The 18,556-nt window shown below is 55.6% G+C and overlaps 1 protein-coding gene across 1 annotated transcript in view; it reads left to right on the forward strand.

The window, feature by feature from the left end:
• The window catches only part of CORO2B (coronin 2B), a 49,774-nt gene extending 31,419 nt beyond the window's left edge, over positions 1–18,355 (forward strand). Inside the window, exons 3-11 of the mRNA XM_040969397.1 lie at positions 7,776–7,925; positions 8,396–8,560; positions 10,301–10,417; positions 12,113–12,217; positions 12,600–12,696; positions 15,049–15,161; positions 15,422–15,512; positions 15,704–15,843; positions 18,207–18,355. Of these exons, the coding sequence (XP_040825331.1) occupies positions 7,776–7,925; positions 8,396–8,560; positions 10,301–10,417; positions 12,113–12,217; positions 12,600–12,696; positions 15,049–15,161; positions 15,422–15,512; positions 15,704–15,843; positions 18,207–18,338 (1,110 nt within the window). The 3' untranslated portion in view covers positions 18,339–18,355. The remainder of the gene's footprint in view (positions 1–7,775; positions 7,926–8,395; positions 8,561–10,300; positions 10,418–12,112; positions 12,218–12,599; positions 12,697–15,048; positions 15,162–15,421; positions 15,513–15,703; positions 15,844–18,206) is intronic.
• The last annotated feature ends 201 nt before the right edge of the window (positions 18,356–18,556 follow it).

The raw sequence follows: 18,556 nt of genomic DNA on the forward strand, positions 1-18,556 counted from the left end.
GAAATGCTGGATTGGGCAGATGGGTGGATTTAGTACTAGCTGGGTCAATGGATGGATGGTTGATGGGTAAAGAGTGAGTGGATACAAGGATAACTGGTCAAACAGATGATTATCCCAGTGGGTTGGATCAACGGATGAGTAAACAGATGGGTGGGTGAACGAACCAGTGAAGGAAGCCTGACTGACTTACGCAAAGAACACAAGAGGTGAAGTGAATAACGCCGTTGGCTCACAACATGACGCCAAGTCAGGTCAGCTGACATGGTCTGCAGCATGCGAGGGAGCAGAGTATGCTTGTCCAGCTCCTGGTGTCTATTGGAGAGGATTCCGGACAGGGCAGGGCCTGGTTGAGCCAAGTGAGAAACCAAGAATGGATAGTGAAGATGCCCACGCCCAACCTTTTCTGTCCCACCCCCAGCCCAAGAAACCAGGGGACAGCCATCAGGGGCCAGGACCCAGGCAGACAAGAGCTGCAGCATGGAGCCTGGGAAAGCTGATGATGCCATGGTCGGGCGTCTTTGGGGCTGGAAAGGAGGTAGACGGGGCTGGCAGGGGCTGGGGTGCTCAGTGGTCAGTGTGCGAGAGGAGCTGGGTTTAGCTGGAATGAGGGCCAGCAAACACACTGCCCATTCAACTCCCAGACACACGCCAGTCCAGCAAGCACAGCACCGACCCCTGCTGGCTCTGTCCCCATGCAGGTATTGCATGACTGTCACCAATCCAGAGAGAGCTAACACCTCTGGAAAGTAGCACTGCCTCCAGCCACTCTGAGCTGGACACTTTATGTATACATTGAATATCCTCGGCCCTGCTGGGGGTCAGGCCACATGTTTCTCAAGCCACGTGAGCCGAAGATGGAGTCCACCAGTTGTGGTACATGGGAGAGCCATTGATTCCCAGGCATCAAGAATGGGGGCTATGGGGATGCGTGGGGGTGAGGGGAGAGGTGTCCCAGCCAGATTCCTGAGGGGTGGGGCCCCAGCTGTGTGTCTGCGATGCACACAGCAGTGCAGAGAAGGAAGGTGGTGGAGGGGGGAAGTGGGGCGGCCTGGCAAGGGTGAGGGAAGAGGGCTGGGTGAGCCAGGGATGGGGAGCTGAAGGCTAGCTGCCCAGCTGCAGCCACTCTGCCACACCTCAACCCTGGGATGTCTGGCCCACCCCTGCCTGGGGTGGGGGAGGTGAGGGAGGAGCAGCAGTGGGCCAGGATCTTGGCACCGGAGCACCTGGCCCTAGCTGAGAAGGGTGCACAGAGAAAAGATGGGCCCACATCCTGAAGGGGAGCAAATGGACTCAGAGTTAGGTCCAGGCTGGCAGCACAGCTCCATGCCACACCCTGGGCTCCCACAGGGCGGCATCCATGGCCATTGCCTGAGGGCTGCAGTTCCAGAGATGCCCCCTGCCTCCTTCTGCCTCTGAGATGCCCTCCCTTTGCCCACTCCAGCTGGTGGACTGTGCTTCCCGTGAGAGCATCAGAACCAGGGCTGGAAGGTGAATGGGCACGGGCCGGGGCCAGACAAGGTCCCAGTTGCAGTGGCTCAGACAGATGCTCTCCCACCCTTCTCACCCCCTCCTGAACGCTGGCATTCTCTGGAGGGGTTTGATCCGTGCCTCACCACATCCCTGCTCCTTTCCCACCACCCCCACCCTGAAAGATGACATCCATCTCTGAATCTCTGGATCTGCCCCACCCCTGTCCACCCCAGCATCTCCCACCAAGTGCGACCGGCACCCCTTCCTCTGCCAGGTCCCTTGGAGCACCCTGGAGCCTCCTTCCTAAGGGATAGCCGGGTGGGGGCCCTAACTCTCTCTGGCAGCTGGCAGAATCCGGTTCTCACTGCCTCTGGGTGATGTCACCTATTGTTGAAGGGCTGTGCTTTTTATAGCTTCTGCGGCAGCCAGGGAGGGCGGCGGGCAGGCAGCGGGAAAGGCCCTGTGGGCTTCCAAGCCTCCTGCTCCCAGGCCTTCCTGGGCACCAGCAGCCACAGAGCGGGTGGGGAGAGCAAAGGGGAAGCTCCTGATATTTCAAGGAGAGGGACAGAGGGACCCCAGGAGGGAGGGAGGCAGGCACGCAGGCAGGAGGAGCTAGGGCTGGGTGGCGCAGGACGCCAGCCCTTCCTTCCCCGCCCAATCTCCCCATGCCTACACCCAAGGTCAAGAGCCTCTAATGGGAGCCTGAGTACCTTCAGAGACAGGAGAGAGGAAGCCCTGGGGAGCCAGTGATGTCACCAGGTCCTTCCCGAGGGAGCTGGCAGCTGCAGAGAAAACAGCAGTATGGTCCAGTGGTTAGGCAGCCAGGTTCCAGAATCTACGGGTTCAAGTGCCGGCTTGGCCCCTTCCCAGCCCTGTGTTCTTAGGCCAGTTTCTTTACCACAGCGGACCTCAGTTGCTGTACTCTGAAATGGGAATTCTGTTGTACTTGTGAGAACTGAAAGAAGATGACAGGGCTTCCTGTCTGCAGAGAGCCCTCTGTGCATTAACTGCTCCTTCCTGCTCCCTGAGTGGTGACAGGGAGTTTGGAAAGTTTGAATGGCTGGAGGGCTAGGGTCTGGGGTTGTTCTTGCAGGCCAGTGGTCTCCCCACTCGATCTTAGCCTGCACTCATGGAGCCCCCAAAAGGCCTTCCAGGGCTGTTCTAAAGTGGCCGGGTGCTAGGCATGCTTGGGTGCTTGGGATGCCACATCTGACATTAGAGGACCCCGGCTTTGCTCCCAAGTCCAGCTTCCGGCTAAGGTTCCTCTGGGGAGGCAGCAGGTGAGGCACGTTCCATGTGGATGGCAGGGACTCAAGGACTTGGGCCATCACCTTCTGCCTTCCAGAATGCAGGAGGCTGGGTCAGAAGCAGAGTAGTCCAGATTCAAACCAACTCTCCAATAGGGAATGCAGATGTTGTAAACCATGGCTTAGCCCACTGCAACACAATACTGACCCCTGTACCTTAGGGTTGTTTGTTTGTTTGTTTTAAGATTTATTTTATTTTTTTATTGGAAAGGCGGATATACAGAGAGGAGAGACAGAGAGGAAGATCTTACGTCCGATGTTTCACTCCCTAAGTGAGCACAATGGCCAATACTATGCCGATCCGAAGCCAGGAGCCTTCTCCGGGTCTCCCGCGCGGGTGCAGGGTCCCAAAGCTTTGGGCCGTCCTCAACTGCTTTCCTGGGCCACAAGCAGGGAGCTGGATGGGAAGAGGGGCCGCCGGGATTAGAACCGGTGCCCATATGGGATCGCGGGTGTGCAAGGCAAGGACCTTAACCACTGCGCCACTGCGCCACCGCGCTGGGCCCAGGGTTGTTTGTTTTTTAACAGTTAAAAAAAAAAACTTAAAAAAAATTTTTTAAATGGAGGGCCAGCACAGTAGCCTAGCAGCTAAAGTCTTCATCTTGCACGCACCGGGATCCCATATGGGTGCCAGTTCTAATCCCAGAGGTCCTGTTTCCCATCCAGCTCCCTGCTTGTGGTCTGGGAAAGCAGTCGAGGACGGGGACCCTGCACCCATGTGGGAGACCCAGAAGAAACTCCAGGCTCCTGCTTTTGGATTGGCTCAGCTCCAGCCATTGTGGTCACTTGGGGAGTGAATCAACGGACGAAAGATCTTCCTCTCTGTCTTTCCTCCTCTCTATATATCTACCTTTCCAATAAAAATAAAATGAAATAAGACATTTTTGAAAATTTAAAAATGGAAAGAACTGGCTCTGACACAGTGGTACAGCAGGTGGAGCCACCATCTGTGGCACTAGCATAACATGCGGATGTGTGTTCACGTCCAGGGCTGTTTCACTTCTGATCCAACTCCCTGCCAATGTGCCTGGGAAAGCAGCGAAGGATGGCCCAACATCTCTTTGGTCCCTGTCATTCACATAGGAGACCTGGAAGAAGCTCCTGGTTTCAGACTGTCCCAGCTCTTGTCACTGTGGCCATTTGGGGCGTGAACTAGACAGTGGAAAAATCTCTTCCTCTTTCTCTGTAAGCTCTACCTTTCAAATAAAATCTAAATAAATAAATCTTGAAAAAAAATAGAAAAAATATACAGGCTCAGGATATGAAGACAAAATTCATAATGTGTTTCTGTTTTAAGCAGTTAATACAAAAATTTTAAAAAGTTTGAGCAGTTTATAAGATTAAAAAGTTACAGTGAGCTAGGATTGCTTTACAATGGAACAGGAAAAGCATGTTTGATAAATTCCACCTAGCCTAAGTGTTTGCAGTCTGCAGTGTACACAGCCCAGCGCCATGCCTTCTCTCCCGACTCAACCACCCAGCCAGAGTCACTGCAAGCTGCCTTCCCAGCAGGTGCCAGGACAGGTGTGGACATGCTGCATGGCACACCGCATTACTGATGGCTGCAGTGCACAGGACAGCAGCCAGAGCACAGCAGCTGGCGCCCACACCGCTGACAGAAATCCCTATGAGGTCATTCTCCGAGCCTGCCCTGTCGCTAGGTGACACATGGCTATCCTTGGGGCCAGGGGCTGCTGTTTCCTGGAAAAGATAAGCCGAAGGGGAGGCCATGCCCTCCCCCCACCGAGTTGGCGGCTGCTTTCTGGGGCCAGAGGGAGGGATTGGCAGGGGCAGGGTGTAGCGGACAGGAGGAGGATGGTAGTTTGCTTGATTTCAAATCCTGGCTCTTCCGTCCCTAGCTGTGTGACCCAGGCATGTTTTCTAACCTTTCTGTGCCTTGTGCCCTTGTAAGCATTAGGGGCTTGCGTATCTTGCTCCCACAGAGATCAGAATTCAAAGCAGAGGCATAATACAGTGACCAGTGGGGGGCGGGGACCTGCACAGCCATTAAGCATCTCCAGCATCCCACATGAGCACCAGCTGCTCCACTTCCAATCCAGCTGGGAAGATGGCCCAAGTGCTTGGGTCCCTGTCAGCTGTGTGGGAGACCTGAAGGAGCTCCTGGCTCCTGGCTCACCCAGCTCTAGCCATTAGGGCCATTTGGGGAGTGAGCCAGTGGATGGAAGATTCTCATCTCTCTCTCTCTCCATCTCTCTCTCTCTCCCTCTGTCTGTAACTCAGCCTTTCAAATAAATGAATCTTAAAAAGTAAAAGTGAGAGTGAATGCATATTCACATGTGAGTGTGGGTGACCCCGCATAGAAGGGGAACCATCATGAGTGAGCCAGAGAGCCGCCTGAAGAGAGAATGGTAGGAGGGCAAAGAAGGACCCAGAGCAGGGGTCACAGGGTGGTCACCTGGAGCAGTCCCCTTTATGGGGACTGAAAATGCAATTGGGATGGTGTCTGGGCTGGGTTCAGTATGCATGAGCTTTCTGGGAGTTTCATGGCATCCACACAAGGAACTTAACTTTCACATTGACCATCACAGCATGTCCTCATTTCTGGTCTTAGATGAGACACATGCGCATCATGGGAAAGTGGGCACGCTGGATTGATGGGTGAAGGGGTAAAGTGACAGTGAAGGGCTGTGCAGAAATTGTGGGAAAATCTTCCAACTCAACTGTGGGTGTCTGAGCTTCCTGCTAGTTCTCCCATAGCCTAAGAATGACAGCATGTATGACAATGGTAACGATAAGACAGCTGTCCTTGCAGGTGCCTGATTACATTTCGCTACTGCCCCGACAGCCTCCCCCCAGCAGTCTCACTCTAGATTCCAGAGTCTGTAGGTTCTGGGTCTCAGGTGGCCCCTCCCACCTGTTTGGGTTTGGAGTGGTTTGTGTCCCACAGTGAGAAGCAGTGACTGGGTGACAGACACCAACAGGAAGGCCCTTGGAGTCTCTCGCAGGGCAGGCAAGGGACAGGAGATGAATTTGCTCTTGGCCCTAGCGTCCTGCCTGGGGCATGCCGAGTTGCAATCCCGGAGCTGTGTGCTGTGGTACAGCTAACCTGGACACATCTAGAAGGCAGAACCGGAGCTATGCACTCCTCTCCCACAGCACCCAGAGGTGTGTGTGCATGCGTTGTAAGGCAGACATTAAGCAGCTGGGATTCAGATCTCCTTGTTACATACTGGTCCACTGTGAATGCACCCTCCTCGTTGCAATGCCTATACTGCATACAGCTATCAAGAATTGTCTAGCTGTGAAAGAAGCAGAGATGCCCACTGGGAGTGGCATCTTCAGGTGCTCGTTGGACCCTGGCTGTAAGTGCCAGCAACACAGCACTCAGAGCATCAGAAAACAGAGATCCTGCTGGAACTGTGGGAGCGTGTTATGAGGACCAACTTAATTGGACTTTTCAGGGACAACAAAAAGAGACCAAGGACTGTCCCCTAACATGTCACAGAGAGGTGCTGGCTTTGTCCTGCTGGACTGAGTGCAGGCCTGACCCAGGGAACTGTGTGTGAAGGGGACAGTCCCAGGCCCAGCTGGCCAGCTGCAGAAAGTGAGTAGACACTTGTGCCCCGTCCCCACCCCTTCCTTCCAGAAATCCGGTCTGGCGAAGCTCCTGGATTTCCTGTCTGATGGAAGTGACCTCCTAGAGCAGGCCCACGCTCTCCTCCTACACCCTGGCCACTCTGTTTTTCCAGAAGATCTCTTGAGTGCTAAGCGGCTACTGTTGCTTTCCCAGTTATGGGGCCCATTCACATTCTTCCAGCTGCGTGCTGCAGCTGAGGATGGAGCCAAGCCCGGCTCCTTCCCTGAGTGATGGCAGAAGCCGAGACGTGTGAGAGATGAGCAGACAGCAGGGTCAGGTCACTGGAGGGGGTAGGGTGGGACATGATGCCAGGATAACAGCCTGGCTATGGGGGTTGTGTTTATTCTGGGCCCTCAGGCCCCGCCTCACCTTAGCACATGGCCCCCAGGGCCTCTACTAGCTGGGCTGCTTGTTTTTCTGAGATTCTGTGCTCCAGCAAGCCTTCTTGAAGCCGTGATGACAGGTGTGACACAGAGCCCCTGATCTCCTCTGCTCCATCCAGCTGAGCTAAACTACTTCAGTCTCCCCTCTGTGCCCAGACCCACACACTCCTCAATATATAAAATGTTTATATATAAACGGTATCTCAAAGCTGGTTTTCCTGCTCTCTTCCTTACAAGCAAGGTTTTTGGGGAAGGGAAGGTCAGACCTGCAAAAGGCTGGTGAGGCCTTAGCTCCTGTAGCCCCATCCTGTTACACGTTTGTCAATACCGACAGGTCCTAAACTGTCACCACAGTGATCTCATCTGGTGCTACTGCCAGCAAGCCAGGCTAGGCTCCCAGTGTGTGTGTGAGATGGCACAGTTGAGTCTGCAAGGTGTGGCCTGAGAGACTGAAGCCCATGGAGCCTCATGGAAGGGATCAGGAGACAGGCTGGGGTGAGGTAGGGCAGAGAAACAACCTTGGGCCCCCCGTTCTCAGTGTGCTCACCCCCCATTCCCATCTGCAGGAGATGTCTTCTTGTTCCCTCAAGAACTGGCACAAGACTGGCAGCAGCAACTGCAGCCAGGTTCTGTGCGTCTAGTTAGTTCCCACCCCCAGAGCCCATCAGCTCAGCAGCCTGCTGCCAAGCCCCCTGCTCAGACACCCAGCCTGGGTCAGGGACAGAGCAGGGGACAAGGTCAAGTGGTGCAACATGGGAGCTGGGGCTGAGCAGAGCCTGCACAGGGCATGCGAGGACTAGCAGGGGCTTCGGGTTGGAGAGTCCTCCGGCTGGCTAGGCTGAGGCAGCTACCACACACCCATACGCCTAGTTCTCTAGAGTCCTCCTGCCCAAACGAGCAGCCCCAATGTCTCACTCCAGCTCTGCCCTGAGAAGCGAGACCACTGTCAGAAAGCCAGGCATCCTAGGGATAGGAGCGCCTCCCTGGCCCTGCTCACCGCTGGGTCCCCCTCTGCAGGTGCGGATCTGGGAGATCCCCGAGGGCGGGCTGAAGCGGAACATGACAGAGGCGCTCCTGGAGCTGCATGGGCACAGCCGACGCGTGGGGCTGGTCGAGTGGCACCCCACCACCAACAACATCCTCTTCAGTGCTGGCTATGACTACAAGGTACACACCCCGGGGCCCACGGGCCACCTCCCAGGGGAGGCACAGGGAATGAGAAGTGGTGGGAGGGTCCCTGGGGCACTTGTCAGGAGCGCTGTTACTTCCTAACCATGCTATCCAAGATTGTCTCATCTGCTCCTTTGCGCGTTCATTCACTCATTCACATTTGCTCATTCATTTATTCACACACAAACTCTCTTTCCCTTTACCCCTGCCATGCACTCTAAAGATGTTCCAGCCAACTGGTACCCACCTGGGAACTGGATTCTTCTCATTAGCTGGGGAAACTGAATCCCAGGGCTGGGACCTGCCAAAGACAGTGACACCAGCACCCTGCCACATAGAACTCAGCCACATGTCCCAACTGCCAGCATGCCTGGGGTCCTGCCGGGAAGGGAAGAGGAGTTGATTCTCCCATGGCTGAGGGATCCAGCTAGGTGTGGCCTTCAGCTCCCGCACGTCTGCCCTTGCAGGTCCTCATCTGGAACCTGGACGTGGGCGAGCCGGTGAAGATGATTGACTGCCACACGGACGTGATCCTCTGCCTGTCCTTCAACACAGACGGCAGCCTGCTCACCACCACGTGCAAGGACAAAAAGCTACGCGTCATTGAGCCCCGCTCAGGCCGCGTTTTGCAGGTGGAGCCCCACGTGGTTCTCAGCTGGCTGGGGAGGTGTTGCGGAGCCCAACTCCAGCTTTTAGCCTGGCCTGAGGCACAGGCCACGTCCCTGGATGCCAGCTAGGAACCCCACTGTGTTCTGGATTGAGAAGGAACCCAGGGTCCTTTCCTGCCCCTCTCCCACTGTGGCAGTGCCCTCCCTCCTCTGCAGCACATACATGTTTACCAAGTCCCACACTGACCCAGAGGAGGAAATTTGGGGTCTAGTGAACACAGCCCAGAGAGTTGTCCCCATCCACAGATGGCTGCAAGTGGGGAACCTGACAGTGAGCTGAGCCCCGCTCTTGGCCTTGGAATCTCTTGGGTGTTGGGTGTGAGGAAGGGATTGGGGGGTAAGTCATGAGGATTTCCTGAGCATCTGTTGGGTGCCAGTCACAGGGCGGGGTGGGCTGGGAAATATGTCAACATTTGAAGTTTGGGCTGATGGTAGGCCCAGTGGAGGAGCCCAGCATTGCAAGTGTACCACCACCAACCTCCAGAAGGTTCATGAGCAAAAGTATGCATGAGCAACACATGTTTGCACCAAAAAATTGAACTCTTAGTTCCATGGTGCAGGAACTTTTTGAAGTCCGTAAGTATGAAAATCACAGTTGTGAGAGTCATCCGTATTCAAGCTCATTACATGACACGTGCTGTTTTCATAGCCTTCAGTGCAGCCCTCTTCCGTGGGCCCAGTTCATACATGGGAACAGTGAGCCTGGACAAGTGTAAGTTTGCAGTGCATGGTTCTAGGAGGAGCCCAGCTGACCAGGAAGGGTGGTGGAGAGTGGACAGAATCTGGCCTCCAGCCCACACAAAGGGATATGAGTCCAGAAAGGGTGAGGGACTTCTCCCAGGGGCACTTCCCTGCCCCACCCCCGGTCTCCCTTTGACCTGAGGCTGACTCACCTGGAGGAGGTGAGGCCGGCTATGTGCCGGGAGGAACAGGAGATGTGGTGAGCCAAGGGGCAAGAGATGGCTGAAATCCACCCAGCAAAGCGGGGAGTCACACAGGGAGCCAGTAGAGGAGCCTCATCCTTGGAGTGGGGATGGCAAGCCCTTCCAGGCAGTGCTGTTGTCAGGATTAAAAGGGGGCGTTCCTTGTGCCAGTACCAGGCCCTTACTGGTGCCTGCCAGGATTCTCAATCAATACTGGCTCCCCCTTTCTCTGATACCCAGCCATGTCAGAAAAAAGTACACAGGCCTGGACCCCCAACTCCCAGCAACCCCATTGCTCCCAGCCTTCATGTTAGTGCCCTGGGCTGCCTTCACAACTGACCACAAACTGGGAGGAGGGCTTCAGACAGTGGGAAGTGGAGACCGGAGGTCACAAACCACAGAGGCAGCAGGGCCCTGCTCCCTCCAAAGCTGGGGACAGCGTGGGTGCCTCCTGCCTGTGACCCCTGCTGCCTCTTTGCTCAGCTCATGGCCCCATCCCTGCAGTCTCAGGCTCCGTGGTCGCAGCTGCTGTGGCTCCATGCATCCACATCACCTTCCCCTCTTACAGAAACATGGGAAACAGCAGTTGGTTCCCCCAGGCTAATCACATTATTTCAGGATCCTTAACTTGGTTGCACCTGCCAGGACGTTTCCTCCACAAAAAAAAGGAAGCCGTACCGGGACCCAGAAATGGGGGCAGGGGCAGCGCTTTTGGGAATCCCACCCCTGATGAGTGCTAGGGCCCTGGCTTACCGCATGCTCTCTCTCTGTTGCCCACCAGGAGGCAAATTGCAAAAACCACAGAGTGAACCGGGTGGTCTTCCTGGGAAACACAAAGCGGCTCCTCACCACGGGGGTCTCCAGGTGGAACACAAGACAGATTGCTCTCTGGGACCAGGTCAGTGTGGGGCCCCGGGACTGGCCGGGAAGCTGGGCTGGGCATTCTCAGAGGAGGGAGCTGAGCTCATGTACTCTGTGTTTCCCAGTGGAGGAGAAGGGCAAGGTGGGGGCGTCTGAGTTCCTCACGGTGTCTGTTCCAGGTGTAGGGTTGGAAGAGATGTCAGAGCAGCAAAGGGCCAGAATCAGCTCCTGTGATGCTGGCGGGGTGGGCCTAGAGGGGTCAGCCCCAGTCCTGTACTTGCTTAGGGAGTATATCAGGCAGTGCTACTCAGTGCAGCTGAGACTCCACCAACAGGTATGAGACCCACTGAGCTTGGGCAGCCCTCAGGCCACCTCTGACTTGGGAACCTTTGAACTCCCTGGGCATGGAGAGCAGGTGCAGAGCTGGGCTCCCCAACAGTCATTGCTCTAGGTTTTAGGCCTGGCTGCCTGGGATTCTGGGCTGGCACTCCTTGGGAACCAGGGTCCTGTTGGCTTCTTTCCTGCTCCCACTGCTGAGCACCGGGAGCCCAGTTCTGTGTGTGACCTCAGGCGGGCCTATGTCCTCCCCTCAGTTAAACAAAGGACTTGGATGAGGGCGGGGTTGGACGGTTCAGGCGGCTGCAGAGCCTGTGTTCCCAGCAGAACCGCTGAGGGCACAGCAGGACAGAGCGGAAACAGAATGCAGGAGGGGGCAGAGGGCAGAGGAACGGCCTGCTGGGCTGGGGCTGAAGGAAACTTCTTGACCCCAAAGTCAGGAGCCTGGGCCTGCATAGCCACCTCTGACAGGACCACAAGCCCAGTGGCCTCTGCAAGAGTGGAGCCTGACGGGGAAGACCTTTAAAGGGGATGGGAACTTGGGTGTAACCCTGAAGCCGTTGCCTGGACTGCCTGCATCCTTGCTTTTGCACAGCCTGGGGGCAGCAGGTGATGCCACCACCGACACGGGAGACCTAGGTTAAGTTCTCTGCTCTTGGCTTCAGCCTGGCCTAGTCCTGGCTGTTGTGTGCATTTGGGGAATAAACCAGCAGGTGGAGAATGTCTCTCTCTCTCTCTCTACAACTCAAATGAATCTTTGAAAGAAGGTCTTCAAGGGCCAATGTCCCTCCAGCCACGCCTGCATGATGGTCACTCACTCCAGAACTGGGAGGCTGAATTCCACAGGGGTGCACAGGAAGCAGTATGTGGGGAGGGGGCACTGAGGAAAGCCCCTGCCCTCGGCTGGCCATCATATCCAGGGATGCAGCCTCATGCTGTCCTGTAGCACACACTTTTGAACATCTATGGGGGGCATTTTTTTAAAATGACCTATTTGAAGGGAAGAGTGAGAGATCTTTCATTTGCGGGCTCATTCCCCAGATGGCTATAACAGTTGGGGTTAGGTCAGACTGAAGCCAAAAGGCAGGAACTCTATGTGGGGCTCCCACCTGGGTGACAGGGGATCCCACATCAGTGACAGGGGCTCCAGCATGTGGGCCTTCATCTGCTGCTTTCCTGGGGAGCTGGCTCAAAAGTGGAGCAGCTGGAACTTGAACTGACTCTCCATTATTTCATTCTGACACCGCAGGTGGCAACCTGACCCACCATGCCACAGCACCAGCCCTGTCCACAGGGGCCTTGACACACAGAAGGCAGAGCCCCCGCGGTCCTGTCAGGATCTGGGGAGGTGATGGTGCCACATCCTCTTGTCACTGTCCCTCTCCTGTCCACACAGGAGGACCTGTCGATGCCCCTGATTGAGGAGGAGATTGACGGCCTCTCTGGTCTCCTGTTCCCCTTCTACGACGCCGACACTCATATGCTCTACCTAGCAGGAAAGGTAGTGGGGTGTGGGGACCCTTAATGCCATTGCACCCCTGTTCCTCCTGACGTATTCTCCTAAATGGAGCCTGACTGGGTTCTCTGTCTTTCCCAAGGCAGCCCGGGTGCAGATCTCACCTTCTTTGCCTGCCCTCTTCTTAAACCCTGTGACCCTCGCCCTCACAAGTGCTGGAGAACACAGCTGGAGGGAGGGCAGGCTGAAACACCTGCCAGGAGACCCCTGTCCATCATACACACACAGGCCTGGCCGGCCCACTTCACCAGCCAGGGCTGCAGGCCAGGTGTTTCCCCACTCCTGTCCGCAAGGCACAGGGCAGTTGTGTCCAGCAGTCCCTGAAGCCCTGCCTGCCCTTTCTTGCCTGTGTCTCTCTGGCCTGTAGGGGGATGGAAACATCCGATACTACGAGATCAGCACGGAGAAGCCCTACCTGAGTTACCTCATGGAGTTCCGCTCCCCAGCCCCACAGAAGGGCCTAGGTAAGGATCCGAGGCTTCCATACCTGTGGTGGTTGCAAAGAGGGGATCACCGGCTCAGGGCACCTCCCCACCTTGCAGGGGAAAGCTGCCCCCCTGCCCAGGGCTGTAGCTCCTGAACAAGGCAGGCTGAGCCCTCCTGCAGGGCTGTGCCTGGGAGGTCAGCAGTCTCCCGGTCGCCTGCAGCTTTGCATCTTGCTCCATACACCCATCTGCCCTCATCTCTGTTGGGCATGGTGAGCAGGGGGGAGGGGCATGCAGGCAGGGACGGGGATCAGGTGGTCCTTGGCCCCCACAGTCTCCTATCTCTCAGTGCTACATCACTGTCCTCGAGTCAGCTGCCGTTGGCCATGAACTTCCACGTCTGGACTCATGTCCCCCAGGTGGCCATTCTCTCCAGGGCCCCTGCTTCCCGCTCTCTGGGTACCTTTGCTCTTGGAATATGCATCTGACTCTTGGCGGATCTGTGTGCTAGATGGGGTCAGCTGTGTGTCTGAGAGTCCGCTCCAGGGCCCCACCACAGAACAGAAGCCCCAGTGACTGCTCCCTCCACCTCACCTTGCCCCCAAGCCCAACATGCCCCTTTCACTTCATCCCCTCCTCAGACTGTATTGAAAGTAGCCTGGACTTGGGAATTGGATCTGGATCTGCTTTCTGGCCTGATTGTGCACTGAATCTCTCCCAGCCTCCATTTTCATATCTGTAAGATGCTCTTCTTGCAGGGACGATGGAGAGCTTGGGGGCTATGTGCATAGAGCACCTGGTGCAGCACTTGGCTCCTCCTACGCCCTCATGTGTGGCACTTATTAAATCCCACTGGGTACCAGACCCTGCCTGCTAGGTCCAGGGGTACAGAGAGGCTCACATGGGAGATAAACAGATGAGCCCTAGGCAAACTACCTGGTGGGGTGAGTGGCTGGGGATGCTTTCAAGCGGGGAGTGGCCAGGGAGGTTGCTTTGTATGGACAATGACATTTCAAGATGAGATCTAAAAGACAGCCAAGGCCCTGTGGTCAACACGGAGTCGGCATGTTCTGGGATCTGGGGAGGTTAGTGTGGCTGAGTGTGAAGGAGGCTGCACGACCAGCCAGAGTCAGGAAGGGTAACTTGGTCCGAGAAGGGGGCAGGGGCTGAGTTCTATGGAATGTGGTGACCAATAAGACGAGCTCGGATTTTTACTGAGATGGGATAGGGCGAGCATGAGGAAGGAGGTGAGGATGAGTGCTTGTCCTCACTCTGGATCCAGAGAAGATACACAGCTGACTCCAGGCAGGCCACGTGACTGCTCGCAGCAGACAGGATCGAAGCCCATGTCTGCAAACTTCAAACGCCACCTGGGTGACCACCCCACCCTGAGCCCCTTTATCTTGCGGCACAGCTTCTGGTCCAGTGGGCAGAGATGAAGCCCCCACTCAGGTTCCCATTCCCTGTGCCCCCCTTCTATCATGGCACCAAACAGACCACTCTCCCTGCCCTGCCAACGACAGTCCAGAGACCCAGTTCAGCGAGTTAGGGATGCCAGCTGGAATAAGGGACAGAATCAGGGCTCACACCGGTGCTGTGCCCTCCAACCCCTGCCACCACACACTGCCAGCCTTCCCTTGGTGGGTGACCAGCAGATACTGTTGCTGGGGACCCCATGGAAGGGGATCTCACACAGACAGCTTCCACATGCATGTGCAGTTGATGGGGGGGAGATACACATCTGAACAGCAGCTGGGCTGCTCTGAAGCCTGGGGTACGGGGCCTGGTTTCTCCCTGTTTCTGCTCTCTGTGCCTGGAAACAGAGGCTAGGGAGATGGTGTATTTCAGAATGGCACCCCTTTTGCCCTCTGCGCCCCAGGAAGCCCATCTATAAAAGCACGGATCAGGGGCTGCTGCCATGGGGTAGCAGGCTAAGCCTCTGCCTGCAGTGCATCCTTTATGGGTTTTGATCCAAAACTCGGCTGTTCCACTTCCAGTGCCGCTCCCTGCTGATGGCAGCAGAGGATGGACCAAGGTTTTGGGCTCCTGCATCCATGTGGGAGACCCAAATGAAGCTCTAGCCATTGTGACCATTTGGGGAGTGAACCAGCAAATGGGAGCTTGCTCTCTCTTTCTCTCTTTCTCTCTCTCTCTCTCTCTCTCTCCCCCCTTCTCTCTCTGTAGTTCTGCTTTTCAAATAGAGCAGAGAAGATGCAGGGCCCATTCTAAAAGGCCCCTGCATAAAGTATGTACCATGGAGAGGCAGGACTTATAAGGAAACCTTCAGATTGTCATCCTTACTCCCACCCTGGCTGAGAACATCAGGGGTCGCAGTGGGGAGCTGCAGGGAGAACCCTGGGCCCCTCGCAGACCATGTGTGCCTGTCTACAGGGGTCATGCCCAAACACGGCCTGGACGTGTCAGCCTGCGAGGTGTTTCGCTTCTACAAGCTGGTCACGCTCAAGGGCCTCATCGAGCCCATTTCCATGATCGTGCCCCGGAGGGTGAGTGGAACTTGCCCCGTGCAGCCCTGATGGAGGAAGTGCTATGGGTGAGGGAAGCGAGGGGTGGGAGACGTGCTTAGGGCACAGTGATGGAGGCTGCAGAGGTGGTATTCCAGGCTGGAGACACTCTGTGTGTGCAAAGGCTTGGAGACAGGGAAGCAGGTGGTATGGTGGGAGACCAGCGAGCAGAGACCTGGCTGGGCAGCAGGACCCTTCTCAGCAGCCGCCCGCTATCCGCCCTTCTGCTCTCTGCCTTGCAGTCGGATTCCTACCAGGAAGACATTTACCCCATGACCCCAGGCACGGAGCCAGCTCTGACCCCGGATGAGTGGCTGGGAGGCATCAACCGAGGTACCATAAGGAGTGGGCTTTGCAGGAGGGGTCGGGGGCTGCCTTCTGAGCCTCCAGCCTGGCTCGCTCAGTTCTCCAGTGCTCCCCGACCAGCTGCCATACACCCACTACCACCCCTCCCCCCGCCATGCTGCCTCAGTGCGTGTCCCTCATGTCCCCCTCCATCACCACCACCACCTTGGCTTCCTCAGATCCTGTGCTGATGTCTTTGAAAGAAGGCTACAAGAAGTCCTCCAAACTGGTATTCAAGGCCCCCATCAAAGAGAAGAAGAGCGTTGTGGTCAATGGCATCGATTTATTAGAGAATGTCCCGCCCAGGACGGAGAATGAGGTAAGGAGTTCAAGTTATGGGCCTTGCGAGTCCTGGGAGAGCCAGGCCTTGACATGTCAGCTTCCCCAAGCCAGCTCCCTTCACAGGTTCATAACCTGCTGGCAGCCCACCCATCCGACCACCAAGCTTCCTTCTCACGGCCTGCAGAGTGTGCTTGGGGAACAGCCCCCGGGGAACAAGGAGTCATGAAGGGGCGTTATGGCTGGGAGATACAGGGTCCACATAGGAAGAAACACTTGACAGCATGTCCACCAGGAGACCAGGTCCCACTTAGGAACTGCACTCAGAGCCACTGAACTGTACACTTAACAAAGGCAATATTTACACTATGTGCCTCACACCTCAAAAAGCTATAGTTTGACAAAACTCCTGCGGAAAAAACAACTATGAAGAAAAACGTTCAGAACTTGGACGGTATAAGTGTGTGTAGAATCATTCCATGTAAGGACAAGTAGTGAGTCGCTCCTTTTGAGCAGAAGCAGCTGGGCTGGGGTGGGCATTGTGATGCAGCAGCCCACCTGTACCGCATCCTATACCACAGTGCCTGGTTCAGGTCACTGCCCTTTCAGTCCAGCTCTCTGCTAATGCACTGAGGAAGGCATTGAGGGGCATGGCAGCTGCCACTCACACGGGAGACCCAGTTGGAGTTCCAGGATCCTCCTTGCTTCTGCCTGGCTCAGCCTGGCTTTGCTACTATTTGGGGATTAAACCAGTGAATGGGAGGGCTCTCTGCTTCTTGAGCAAAACGAACAGGCAAACAAGCAGGTTTCACTCATTCTTTGCATGAATGTAGTAAGATCATTTAAAACAATGGAAAGATCAGAAAAACTGGGAATTCTGGCTACTGTAGTTATATCTTCAAAACACTGAGACCGGAGGCTGTACTGTGGTGCCATCCATGGCAGAGTGCTGGTTGGTGTCCCAGCTGCCTCACTCCCCACCCAGCTCCCTGCTACTGTGCGTGGGAAAGCAGTGGAAGATGACCTGAGTGTCTGAGATCCTACCATTCACGTGGGAGACCAGGATGGAGCTCCTGGCTCGGTTTGCCTCCTACCCACTCCTCCACCCCACCCCCATCACCACACCAATCTCCTGCGGATGGCATTGGCCATATCTTGTTTGTATAAATCTCCTTTCCACTCCAATGTTCAGCTCCTTTTAGGTGGGACTAGAACTTCAAGTCCACCAGGAAGCAAAGCCCTGGCTTTTACAACATGTTCCCAGGGATTTGATAGAGTCCAATGACCTGAGTGATCACTTCCCAGTGGTATAGTTCATGCTTGTGTGTCATTCATTGAGTTCGCACACACACCATAGGCAGATCCTCCCTACCAGCTTCAACTGCAGTGTAATTTGGTTTTGAACATTGTTGCCTTTTATCAGGATCTTTCTAAAGTATTTCACTCAGTGTTTATACAAATAGCACCTCTGTCTTCATGCCCCTTCTGTCCAATTGCAAGCTGGCGAGTTCAGTTATGCGATAGGCCTATCCCGTGTCACTCACACCAAAAGAGCTGGGAACCAACACAGGCCCTGCAGGTCACACTCAGCCAACACACGCAGGAGTTGCCAGAGCCTCCTGGTTGGCTGTGTTTCACAGAAGACACCAGGGTCTGCTTGGCGTGGGAGTTGTAAAGGGCTGCACAGCCACTCCAGCATATGCATTGCTGTCACGGCTACGTGGCAGCAGAGACAAAATCAGGCTGCATCCCATGCCCTGAGCAGATGGAGGCCAGTGTTCCATCAAGATGGGCAAAGAAAACCTCAGTGAGGTTAGCTTGGTGGTATGGAGGGTAAAAGCTACCACCTGCGAGACTGGCATCCTGGCAGTCCCAGCTGCTCCATTTCTCATACAGCTCCCTGCTAATGTGCCTGGGAAAACAGTGGAAGATGGTCCAAGAGCTTGGACCCCAGCACCCATGTGGGAGACCCAGATGGAATTCCTGGTTTCAGGCTGGGCTGTAGTGGCCATCTGGGCAGTGAACCAGCAGATGGAAGAACAACCCCTCTCTCTATATATATATTACTCTGCCTTTCAAATAAATACATAATTTTTAAAAAGAAAGAAAATGAGAGTGAGAGAGAAGTACTAAATGTGGTCCCTTTAAAGGGTAAGCTTGGGATATTTGGTAAGCTGGACTATGCTTCTGCCTCAAGGACCCTGAATCTGCGAATGACTGAGTCAGCTGGGACCACTGTTGTCAGTTTCTCCTCCCCAACCAAAGCTGAACCCAGTGAAGGGATAGTGGGGATGATGCTACTGAAGGGGGCGGGGAGGCCTGGGGGAGGCGGGCTGGAGACCCCACCCCTCGGGCGACCCCTGCCTTCTCACCCTCCACCCTGTCTTGCTCCCAACTCCCCAGCTCCTGCGCATGTTCTTCCGGCAGCAGGATGAGATCCGACGGCTGAAGGAGGAGCTCAGCCAGAAGGACGTCCGCATTCGGCAGCTACAGCTGGAGCTCAAGAACTTGCGCAACAGCCCCAAGAACTGCTAGCTTCCGCAGGGGGGCTGCCGCGCCCACCCGTCACCACCGTGTCTCCACTTGCTGGGACCCTCCCGTTTCTCCCCGGCCCCAGCTGTGCAGCCAGGAGTGGAGCCCACGGTGTTGGGCTGCAAAAGAACTGGGACCTCCTGAGGCCTGCCCTCCTTTCCTGGAGACCGCCAGCTGGCAGCCCCCTTCCCAATGCCACCACGCTCCCACACACACTCACT

Source organism: Ochotona curzoniae, unplaced genomic scaffold (assembly GCF_017591425.1).
Source record: "Ochotona curzoniae isolate NIBS_2020 unplaced genomic scaffold, NIBS_Ocur_1.0 scaffold_4701, whole genome shotgun sequence".
Classification (NCBI taxonomy): Eukaryota; Metazoa; Chordata; class Mammalia; order Lagomorpha; family Ochotonidae; genus Ochotona; species Ochotona curzoniae.